A 12,227-nucleotide genomic window follows, 5' to 3' on the forward strand; every position below is an offset into this window, starting at 1 on the left:
GAGGAGTTATCCCTGTGCTAAGCAGCTATCAACTGTCAGGAAAATCTAGCCCAGCTATCCATGGAAAAAAAATGCTGAAGATAATTTTCTGTATCTCTAGAAAAAATAATGACCTCCCAGGAAGACCTGTGATTCACGAGTGAAAGGAGGGTGGCAGGGGAGGACTGGGCTAGCAGGGAATAAAGAGGTCCAAATGACAGATCTGGGCTGGAGTCAAGTCTGCCCACAAATCTGGAGGAAATACAGCTAGAGACAAATAAACCCAAACACATGAGAGTTGCCAAGAATAACGGGAAATAAATTTTCTTTTAATATTTTTGTGTGCATTATATGGACTCTAGCATTAAAACAGTGTTCTCCTGGAAAGGAGCACCTCTTCCCGTCCCTGCTGAAAGCAAGCAACAGAAAGGCTTCTAACCATTCCCCAAACTGTATGAATGTTAAATTTCTATATACTGTACAGTAGCAATGTTATACAGTTATATATCTATATCTATATCAGCTTACATTCAACTCTAAATACAGAGTGGAGACTTGGCCTAGTCCGATTTCCAAGAGCTCCCTCTAACACCTCATCTCCATCCTACCTTCCTCCACACAGGCAAACTCCACAGGCGTCCCAGCATAGAAGTCAGTGGCTGCCAGTGGCTTGAATGTCTTTGAGATCAAGCTCTCACTGCCCTCCTCCCTACAAAAATGTGCATATTCTCAGTACAGAGAAATTCCTCCTCCATCCCTAGTCTCATGAGCCTCGGGTACTCAAGAGGAGCATCATCCTCTGTGTAGGGGTGTGATGCCCCTATGTATAGGGTGAAGTTCCAGTCACCGCATAACTTGGAATTCTTTCTCCTGTATAGTGGGTTAATACAGAGAGATTTAGCCCATCGATGGCCAGTTTTGACCTTATATGGAACAAATCTGTGTCTGCACAGGGTGTCTTCCCCTACACAGAGAATGTCACCAGCTTCTTGCTGCATACAGCAGAAATCTGAGTCCTGGGGAGAGGCTCTTACCTTAATTGTTTTGCTCTTTTTTTCAGAAATGTCTGCCTCTGTGCAGCAAACTGTCCCCTATATTGTGTGACCCTGGCCCTGTGCAGCACACCAGTGCTCCTGCAAGGCTGAACGGTACTCAGTTCAGCAGCCGAGTACATTATGCGATGGGGGTGAAAACTAGCAAACTGGCTTTCTGTTAGCTGGAAACAACACTTAGAGATCCTAAAGACAGGGTCTTGCTGATCTGCTGCAGTGAGCTAAGCTGCTCAGCTCCAGTGCCCCACAGAATCATGCCACTGAGAGTCACATAGAGTGATTAATACACTTCAGACAGCTCTTCCCCACTTACACTACCCCATCTCATAGTGAAAACTGCCCATATACCTGGAAATGTTCTCTATATATCTGGAAAACAAAGTTCTCAAGCAGACCGCAGACATCCCATGCTACCAGAGTGAATTCTTTTCCCCAGGTTGGCCTGCCTCTATAAGTGCTTATACCTGCAGATACGTTTACCTCCCCACCAGCACCTGGCTCTGTGCAGGTCAGCACAGCCAGAGAACCTGCAGGAAAACCCAGGGATCCCAGAGAACAATTCTTCTCCCACATCCCATTCCAATTTGTGACTCCTTTCTGCTTTGTGCTGGAGCTCCCAGGTCAGGAGGTAGGAACTCAAGTGGAGCTATTGAAAGCAGGCTCAGCAACTGGAGTGTGGAGGTAGCCAGACCAAGACAAGTCACCAGGACAAGCTAATTCATTGCAAGTTCCCAGTACTGCAAGGACACAGAGGTTCTTCATGGGCTTTCTTGGGCTTAGGAGCAGAGGCAGCCCTACTTACTGCTCCCTGGAACTTGCCTGGAACGGGCATCAAGAGATTTCTTCAACGGAAAGGGAGGGACAGAATGGGGAAGAGGAGAGGAGGGAGAGGAAGAGGCAGCACTCTAATCCAACATAATCTTCTTGAAAAAAAGATAATGCCATACTAAATCCAGAATACTTCCTTTTGATAGCAGTTGTGTGTGAGGGAGGCAATGGACTTGAGACAAAGAACTTCCCAGAGGTAGTTATAAATGATCTGCTGCCATACAGGGACAATGAGGTTTGCCTTGGGTTGAGGAGAGCTCATCTCCCAGTTCTGTCACTTCTCTGAGGCCAGCAGACACAGGAGGAGGCTGTGCTACCACACAGCAAACTCAGTGGCTCAGGAGGACCAGAGAGGCTCAGGCTGACTAACCATATCTGAACTCACACTGATGCCATGTAAGAAACCAGTCCTAGGTTTGCACTCCTCCACGTGAGGCACAGCTTAGGGCATCTGTACCGTTGGAGAGGACTACATCCTGTCCCCACGTCTGTCTCTCTGCAGGGGCAAAGCAAAAGAAGATGCAGCACATTTATAAGGACCTCTGGGAAATAAGCAGTTCATGGCCTGCCAAACAGAGTTTGAGAGAAAAGAGGGGACAGCATCCCACATCCTCAGCAACAGATTTAGAAGATGACAACAGCCACCATGAACAGACTAGCAGAGAGGGGACTCTGTGTACTGCAGCACCTGAAGAAGAGGATGTGGGGGAAGGCAGAGAAGCAAGGAAATGGCAGGGAAATCACAAACAAGAAGGACTTGTCTTGGGTTGTAGGTAGTGAATGATGATTTCTCTTCTCTCCCTTCCTTTTTCTCTCCTACTGTTGGCAGCTCACAGAGCATCAGGCCTTCTGCGCTGCTGCTGCTCCAGGAGTTGTCTGCAAGGGAGATGCAGGGGTTGCCCAGATCGGCGGAGACGTCGAGAAGGAAGGCCAGCCAGCTGGCGACAGATCTCATCTGAAGACATAGCAGACACACACAGGTTGACAGATAATCAAAGTTTCCTTCAAATTCTTCACCACCAAAATACTTAGAAGTACATCCTTCACTTCATCTACAGAAACTGTTGGAACTGCTGAATCCTCTTCTATGTGAAGCAAGTGAACAAGTCCTTAGGCTTTTATTCATTTCCTTCTGGCTTTATTCATGTACAATACATATTAAAATCACTCGTATTTTGCTGCAACAAAGACTGCATAGAAATCTAGACTGGATCCTTTTTCTATTTGTGAATAGAAATACTGAGCATTACTCTTTAACCTCAAAGGAATGCAACTTTGAGTAAGGGTGTTTCTGGGGCTAGCAGAGCATGATCAAGACTGAGGAAGGCAGAGCTCTCATACATGGTAGTACGATATCTACTTCCCAGTGTTTTTCATGGCATGCATTCTGGATGCAAGGCTGCATTGCATTACAGCTCCCCCAAACCAAGTCCAGGGAAAATACTACATATGGGTTGGGTAATTAGGTAGCTTGGAGACTCTATCAGATGGCTACAGCTATTCTAGGTTAGCTTGTGCTATCACTCACCTTGCATGACCTCGTTCTCCTTGCAGACAATGCGAGAGCACACCTCCTTGTTTATTATGTACATGCGACGCACACTGAAGGATCACCAGAAACACGCCAAGGACAGTAGTGAAAGGCACAGGGACCCAAAGAAATAAAAAAGGATACAGGCAATAAACATGTATAGTCACTGATGAGGAGGCAAATCCTAAATTTTTAGGATTAGTTAGTCTAGAACAAGGCTGTTGTCAATAGGAAAGTAATCTTTGTCAAGACTTCACGAAATGGCCAAATACCTCAAATATGGATTACGATATAGGGGACATTACAGCTCCTTAGTGCTGCACAAATAATAGTTATTGCGCTGTTTTAATTAATCACCCTAAAAGGACACTCTGAGGATAGGATGCATCTCACCAACTGGTTCCCTGAGGGAACCTCTAGTCTTCAAAGGAAACAATTGCTGAACTGGACATGCCATTTCTGGAGAGTTTTTAGGGCTTTTCTTAGAGACTGCTGGTTTCTTACCTTGTAACACAGAGGTAGCTGATACACTGCTTTACTGGTTTGTGAACAGAGTACAGGCGTGTGCAAGGGAACTTTTCTTCACGACAATCTGGGAACACACACAGAGAGAGGTGCAATCCAGCATCACTGGCAGAGGCACTCATTCTGGCACACTTATGACTTCATCACTAGGTACTGTCCTCCAGGCTTCTAGGGAAGGCCCCTAGCCACTATTTTGCACTCTCTTGTGAGAGATGGGGATGGTTTAGAGAAGAGGGAAATAAGGTAGACATTTCTGATCCCCTTGCCTCATAAGACAAAAGTAAGGGAAAGTTGAGTGAAATGCAAAATAAGCCCACTGGGAATCCTCAATACAGAAGGCACATGCTGTAAAGCGGACAGACACAAATAAACAAAATGTAAATTGTAGTCGCATGTTTAAGACATGTTTCTAAAAGATCTGCAATCTCAGAACTCAGTACACAAATCTAGTTCCTTTCTTTTCTGGACAATCAACCCTGTAGCTAACTGTGATGGGTTTTCTTGTATTTCCTTCTGAAATGCAAGGTCTCAGCCACTGACAATGACAGAATATTGACCCAGTGTATCTGGTCTGGTGATCTGCCAGTTCCTCCCCTCCTCGGCATGCCACGCAGGGGAAGACTTCTGCTTCCACTACCATCGTTCTCTGGTACTTCTAACTCAAGGAACAGGGTGAAGGTAATTTTCCAGGAGACAAAGCTCAGTGCTCAGCGAGCACCTGCCTGGAGAGGTAACAGCGTGGGTCAAAGTGGGTCTGGGAGGGGGTGCAGGCAGCAAACTTAAACGTACCTGATGAAGCTGTCGTAGTTTCACTGTCAGACTGAACTGGAAGACAGAGGGTAGCAAAGTTAGTGTGATTTACCATGGTTCCTTCCTAGACATCAGCTTACTCAAAACAAATAACTGGAAAGCACTTTCAAGAGCCCTCCATCGTAACTTCTAATGTGGAAAAAAGATTTCATTGTTACTGACATGAAACCAGAAAAGAAGGTACAAATCCAATATGAATCTAGTGCCAGCTACCTAGCCAACAGTGCTAAAAAATCTGTCTAAGCTTTACCATAAAGCATTGCCACTACTGTTCAAAATTACACTGTAAGGGCATCTTGATACATAATTTGAAAGGTTGGGTAAATGTATTTAGTTGCTGTTATTGCCATCCACCTAGGCAAGAAGCGAAGGAGCCTATGACTGCCTCTTACTAAGGCATAGTGACACCTTTAAGAAACAGCATCCCCAGACCGCTGGTTCTTTAATGTCCATGGCAAGGGGTCAAAAGGAGGTTGTTTTGTTGTTCCCTCTGATACAGCAACCTGCCTGTACCACAGTAAACCAGTACATTGTATTATTTACCCAGGGAGAAACTGGAAAGGAACTCAGAGGACTGACTGCCAGGCGCAAGTTTTCATCAACAGTTATAGAGGACTTGTACTTCTCTTGTTCACATGCCATAGTGTCAGCCAGACGCACAGACAAAACAGATGGGCATAGAGAGGAGTTTTTGGGCATCAGGGCTGCGGTTAGGGGCAGTCAGGGAAGGCAGGATTCTGGGTGTGCAAGGGAATGGGCAAGGAGAGGGAAGCGGGGGGGCCACAACATTTGGCTGTGAACTGAGAATAAACTCACCAGGACTAAGGAGCACAGGTGGTGTGACAGCTGCAGCTGGAAAAAGAGAAGATGTTCTGAAAGATCTTAATTTGAGCTTTTAGTCTCTTTCCCCCTCCCACAGTTCTGCCGATGGCTCACCACTCCTGACCAGTTGCCATCCCACATCTGGGTCATAGAGAACACTGACAGTGATGTTATCTGATTTGTCAGAGTAACTGCAGGCTTTCCTTGTGAATATGCTGGGTGTCCTACAGATGATGGGATGCTGTAGGGCAGAGATGGGTCCCATGGCATGTCCTTTGTGAAGAATTTCTTCTCAATCCCGCAACAATAAGCGCTTTGAAGCCAAAGTCTGCTGTAAAGGCTTCACGTTCGGTCTTTTCAGGCTTAGATGTAGGTTAGCCACTGCCAGTTTGGTCTGGACACCAAGCCTTGTCTACCCTCCTACAGACTGTCAGGTCTCACACACTGAACATGAGATTGACACAGGTTGCTTTCACCTCCCATACACACCAGGAAGATCATGCACATCATGTATACAGTATTGTGCTTCCACTTTTCTCCTCCAGTGCTGTCCCGTGATAGCTGGTCAGCTTGACCCACAACACTCTAGGCAGCTGATGAGCAGAGTCACAGGGCAGAGGAGAGACCATGGAACTGCTGTCCTGGAGAACAGGACACCACTCTTGGATGAGCTCTCCTACACACACAGCACACTTCCCAGCAACAGCCAAGTGCTGCTGTCTCTCCTTTGTCTCTTGAACCATATCATCAACCAGATGTGTCCTCCCTCTCCCTGTCCTGCCTGGTCCCCCCACCTCAGGGGTATGTGTTTGAGAGATTGACCCAGCAGAGAGAGAAACCATCGCCGAGGCCAGTGGTGCCGGATTTGAAACAGTACTCTTACAGAAAAAGTGGGGAGGCTCCTTCTTGAGCCCCTGGCCCTCTCCTCTATTGCCCGTTGTGAGCCCAGCAGGATTAGTCTGTCTTGTAAATGCCAACACTCACATCAGGTCTGTGTCCTTCCCCTGGGGCTATCTCCACAGCAAGGCTTGGTTCTGTAAGGAGGCACACTGCACGCTCCAAGTGCTCATCTTCCAAGCCTCCGCCATCTACCCTATCTTTCACATACATTTCACTGTCTCCCAGTGACACAGCCACAGGCATGGCCGGGAAGACAGTACTAAAAGAACAGTATTTCCACCTCCCCATCCCACCACTGCTCAGAGTTTGCTTTATTACTATCTTGTGGTTTTTTTGCCACCTCTGCCTCCTGAGCACTCAAGCATGGCTGCTAGCTGTCAGCAGACACGTACACAACCTGTGTCCCATTGCTGCCCAGTTAACCGGTGAACCTGACCAATTTCTCTCCCTTGTCATTTAGTCTCTTCTTTCCTGCAACATTCTCTGGAAGCCCAGGCTACGTGAGCTTTGGATTTCGTGGCTTTCTGCAGTGCAAGCAGCTTCCAAGAGCCCTGGTACACTGGGTGAGATTGGCATTTCCTTGGAGAACAGGCCATTAAGTCACCCTAAATTCATCTCCCTGCATGGACCACAGAAAGGACTCCCAGCCAGCCATAAACACTGGAAGAACACTGCTAGATGTCAAAAATGGGGAAGAGGAGTTTCTGAGCATAATGGGTAATTTCTGGGTCTATGTAGGCAGGAATAAATGTGAAAAGGGGAAAAGAAGCCTGAAGTTGCCAAGAGATAGGCGCTTACCAGAGGTGCTGACAAGAGACTCGGTACTAACGTCACCTGGAAAAGAGAGAATGTCCTTGAGAGAGCTTGTCTTTACTTTGTGGTCCCTGACATAGCTAGCCATAGCTAGCTTGAATTACCTTGGCTGCCACGGTAGGCTCCTGAGACAGTGGGATCCAATCCAGTAAATACATAAACACAGTACCCCCATCCCACCCGTATCCAACCACCTTTTCAGTGACTGGCCTGGGACTGGATTTCTTAGTGCACATGTTGCATCAACCCTTACTGAACTCTGGATTCATATTCTGACTTCTCAGATATGGCCGCTGTGGGCATCTCAATGGGAAAGAAAGACATCTGAAACGAAGGCGCTGATGGCTCCTGCAGCAGGACAGACAGCTGAGGCACCCACTGCGGAGGAGGGAGGCAACTCCAGGACCTAGCCTTGACTGCAGAAATTCATCAGCAAGTGAGTTTCTTTGAAAGGCAACTGATGGCAAAGCTGGGGTAGGTGTGGTGGAGGGACAAAGTGTGAAGGAAAGGGAAGCTTGGTGGACACATTTTGGACTGGCTTCTGAATAGTTTTCTGGGAAGTCCAAGGTATTACACATGACAGGATCATAGCTGGGAGATCTCTGATGGCTTAGCCAGGGGCTTCAGTTTGAAGAAAAGGCAGGCCCTTGTGGTTCTTCTGGGTGCTGAAGCATGATGCAAACATACTTTCATTTTATCTTACTGTGTCACAGAAATGGAAAAAGGTCCAGAAGGATAAAGCAATTCACCCCCAACAACACAGACAGTATGAGGACCAGTCAATAGCCTTTCTCAGTGGCCTCACTGCTAAAGCACCATGCCACTTGGGCACCCTTTCTCTTGGGATTTTCCTGAGCAGTGGTAGAGTTCCCGAGCATCTCAAGACTGAAGGGTTATCAGCTGTCCTGGATTGCCCGCAACCCTTGACTGTGAACATAACTTCACTTGCTTCAGCTAAGTGTTCAGGACCCCAACACTAGTGAATTATTCATAAAGAACACACAACACTTAGCAGGTTGTCTTGGAGGGCTTGTTTAATCTTCACTGAAAGGCAAGCTCACAATGTCACAGACAAGGAAACAAAGAATAGCATTTGCAATTAAACAGGCTGTAACTACACAGGTCAACTGGGTCACATAAGCAGCCTTTAGCACCTAACATGCCTGTAATACTTACCAGTTGCACTTTCCAGTTCTTGCCCATTGACCACCCATGGAAACCAGTCTGCAAGAGAAGAAGAGAGAGGAGTGAAGAAAGGACAGAGAGATGGATTTCTATAGTCTGCAGGCTTTGTGAAATTTTTGAGATGCTTCTCTGTCCAGGAGACACCACTGCCCTCTGCTGAAAGGAGAAATGCTCTCCTCTGCCTCTGCTGCTGGCTGGATTTGTTCTTTAAAGACTTGTGGATACAGTGGATCCTCATCCTATCCCTGCTGCTTCCACCAGGGTCCAAGGCTAGGTACAGGGACAAGATAGTAAATACCTCCGGATCTGCTACCAGGCTTTGCATTCCTGAAATGCCATTTGATGCATTTTGAAGCCAAATTGCACCGTTGCCTCTGTGCTCTGGAGGCTGGTCAAAATCCCTATCTCCATTTTATAAAAGAGGAAGCTGAGTCACAGAAATTATTTGCTTGGGGTCACAGATTGAGTCATTGGCACAGTAAGAAACGGATTGCAGGTCTTGTAGCTCCTTAGGCAAATATTTATCTGGTCCATCATCCCTCCTGGGTATGGAGCACAGAGCAGAAGATCTTTCCCCTCTTAGCCCCTGGGCACACTGGAGAAGGAGAACGGTGAAGGCTTGGCTGTGCATGCTGGGTGGAAGAGGATAAATTGAAACTGAGCTAGACTGTTCATTTGTCCAAATATAAAGGGTGAGAGAGCTGCTTCCTACAGCAGCCAGGAATAGGAAAATATTTCCTGCTAGCCACAGAGGAGGGAAATGTCTGCATAACTGGGGTGGGATGAAGGAAGGAGTTGGCAGGAAAAACTCAGTGATCTGGGGCACTGCAGGGATGTGTGCAGGACCAGCCCAAAAACCAGTACACCCTGCTATGTCTGATGAACTCAGCCTTTAGCTTTCTGTTAATGGGAGCACGGCATGGGTAAAAACTATCAGTCAGGTCTGGAGCTTTTGTCTTAGTTCTTCCTCATTCCAAGAGCAGTTACTTGCAGACTGCAGAGGGACTCTTGGGACCCCTATATAATCCTGCTCTGCAGCATTACAGGAGTCGCTGGACCCTGCTATTCCCTTCCCCACCCAGCTGCCCACAAGGGCTCAGCTGCTGGCGACTGACCCAGACATGTTTAATAACTTCAGTGCACAACGTAGTACAGCCCAAAACTTTCCCTGTTCTGGCTAATCTCTTAACCATAACAAGTAGAGGAGAAAAATTATATTGAACACTTTCTCACTTGCTTCTGATACAAAAGGAAGGACACAAATTCGGATACCATTGCAGGGGCCAGTGGTGCCAGATTTGAAACAGGAGTCATAGGGAAAAAGGGGGGAGGCTCCCCTTCTTTTTTATAACATTGAAAAGTCAGCTCTTACTAGCTTTCTAGCTTTTTTTTTTTTTTCCCCTCCTCCCTAGGAGATAACTAGAAAACTGGTCCAAATCTAAAACAACAGGGCACAAGTAAAGTGAAACCTCTGTATATGAGGAGACAAAAGAGGTGACTTCCTTATCAGATTTTCAACCATTTCAATTTCTATCTGCTGTGGTACCTGACTCATATGTTTTATAAGTGATTGGACTTTATTGTCCAAGTTGCAATAAATTCATCCTTGAAGTCTGAGAAAACTGCAACCCTAATTCACCAAATCTGTATCTCACCAAAAACCAAAAGAGACAATGAGACCAGCTAGTGATTCCTGTTGTTTTCCAAGTTAAAACAAAAAAAACCCCAGGAATGCTAAAACAAAATACACAAAAGTCAGAAATATTCTTTTCAGGCCTTCTTCATGCATCATAAAAACCACTGCCTTTTTTTTCTGTCTCTAACTTTGTAGGCCACCTATAAGCTCATCTCTTGAATGCCTCACCTCCCTGCTTCACACTTACAAACATGACATCCTCCACTGTGCACCTTTACAGGAAAAAGTGCTATTGGGAGCAGAATCAGGCTTCAGCATGAGGGTAGGACTGAGGAGAGTAGATTGGAATAACCTAACTTGAATAGGATAGGTAAAGTCATCTGTCTCCTACATACGGTCTTTCCTGGGCAAAGCTTTTTCTATTCACTGGAATTAATCTTCTTTTGCTGTCTGTCCTAAGTCTTCTGACTACAAAGTCTGATGCTGCCCTCTTGTTTAATTTTTTTGTGATGTTCCTTTTTTAACAAATTCGATCCCACCTGAATTTTTGCCAGAGTAACTCCAAGCAAACAAAGACATGGAGCAACAAAACATAACACCAACAACAACAAAAGCAGAGAGCGGTTTGAACTACGGAGGTTAGGTTTCTCAGCACAACTATACAAAAAACTACAAAACCTCCCCACAGCCGAGTGGCCTGGAATGGGGCCATTCCAGCAGGAACCGCTAGTGACAGCAAACTATGACAGAACAAGTTTTGTGGAGCACTGGGAAACGCTCTGCAGATCATCCCAACACAGGTGGTACAGCTGTCTATAGTAAGCACAAAACACAGCTAACCCTCTTCCTCAGCTCTGGACCTGGCTGTTTTGCTTACCCAAACATCCCTGCAGCGGAGGCTGTGGACCTCTGTCTCTTGCGACTCCCAGTACTTACTGGAGAGTAGACATATATGGGAGCCAGTCCCCAGTTCCTAAATTTTTCCTTACAACCATATATCCACCTTGCCGTGTTTGGTCCTTCCCCCTTCACCATCCATCTATGTTTCTCTGTCTTTCTCCTTAGGTTACTGCACATTAGCCAGCATAGGAAACTCTGCGGGGCCGGGATGGAGAAGAAATCCTCCCCCCGGCGTAAGGACTCACCAGCTGGGGACAAGGAGAGTGCTAAGAGACACAACAGTATACAGGCTCCAGAGGTCTTCATCCCTGTGGAGTGGAGGAGAGAGGAGTCAGAGGAAAGCTAAGGCAGCAACAGGGATACCCCCCCGATAGCCCAGGAACTCTTTGCTTGCTGCCTCCATTTCCCTCTCAAGACCATTTGGTCTTCCCAGCCTCTCTCTCACCTGTCTCCCTCCTCATCTGGCCAGTTTTCCAGGTGTTTCTGAAACATTTTGGACTGAATGTACAGTTCCATCTGCTTGCTTTCTCTTTCCACCTCCTTTTTCCAGTCTCCATCTCTTTTCTCACCCAGGTGGCCAAGCCCCCCCTCCACACACACCCCCCCAACATGCAAAGAAAAGTTTCCCCTTGTTCTCTTCCTCCACTCTCTTCTGCTTTTAAATGATCTTGAGGAGCACTGAGAGGATAGGTAGGGTCCCCATCACTTACTGCAGCCCTCGGTCTCCTCTCCCCGCAGCAGCAGTCGCTCTCTCTCTCCCCTTCAGTGGTCCCCCCCACTTTGGCTATTGGATAAATCACATGCGGCCACACCCAGAACACGTTCTACTTTTGGTTGTCTTCAAAATACGAATTTGTGGGGAGAAAAAAAAAAGAAGAAAGAAAGAAAAAGGAGAAGCCAGCGAGATGGTGGGACGTGGTGTCATCATGCATCTGGAATGAGGGGGGGAGCGAGGAGCAGCAGCCCACACCCTCATTCCAGAGTTTATTATCCTCCGAAGGGAGCCCGCTCCTCCCATTCCCCCAGGAGGGCCCAGCACCAGGGACGGATTCTTGCCGCTGCCTTAGGCCTCCGGGTCCCGTTTCGGTCTGTGCGCCCCCGTTCTCCCCCCCACACCCCCCTTCCCAGCCCCTCTTCTCCTTCCGAGGCCGCCACATCTCGCCGGCTTTCCCCACTCCGCCGCCGCCTCCTCCCACCCCTTCGGTTCTCTTTTCGTGCCGTTCGCCTGCCCGCCCTCGGGCACAGG

The 12,227-nt window shown here is 47.2% G+C and overlaps 1 protein-coding gene across 1 annotated transcript; it reads right to left on the reverse strand.

Annotated features, from left to right (window-relative positions):
* Positions 1–277: 277 nt before the first annotated feature.
* Positions 278–12,075, reverse strand: MFAP5 (microfibril associated protein 5). Its single transcript, XM_069806734.1, has 9 exons — positions 11,692–12,075; positions 11,227–11,289; positions 8,437–8,484; positions 7,246–7,281; positions 5,542–5,577; positions 4,705–4,740; positions 3,895–3,982; positions 3,388–3,461; positions 278–2,814 (listed from the first exon to the last, which is right to left on the reverse strand). Exons 2-9 carry the CDS (start codon positions 11,285–11,287, stop codon positions 2,690–2,692), a joined length of 504 nt encoding a protein of 167 aa, XP_069662835.1. The 5' UTR covers positions 11,288–11,289; positions 11,692–12,075; the 3' UTR covers positions 278–2,689.
* Between the last annotated feature and the right edge of the window lie 152 nt (positions 12,076–12,227).

The sequence above is a fragment of the Haliaeetus albicilla genome, chromosome 19 (assembly GCF_947461875.1).
Source record: "Haliaeetus albicilla chromosome 19, bHalAlb1.1, whole genome shotgun sequence".
In the NCBI taxonomy this organism is placed as follows: domain Eukaryota; kingdom Metazoa; phylum Chordata; class Aves; order Accipitriformes; family Accipitridae; genus Haliaeetus; species Haliaeetus albicilla.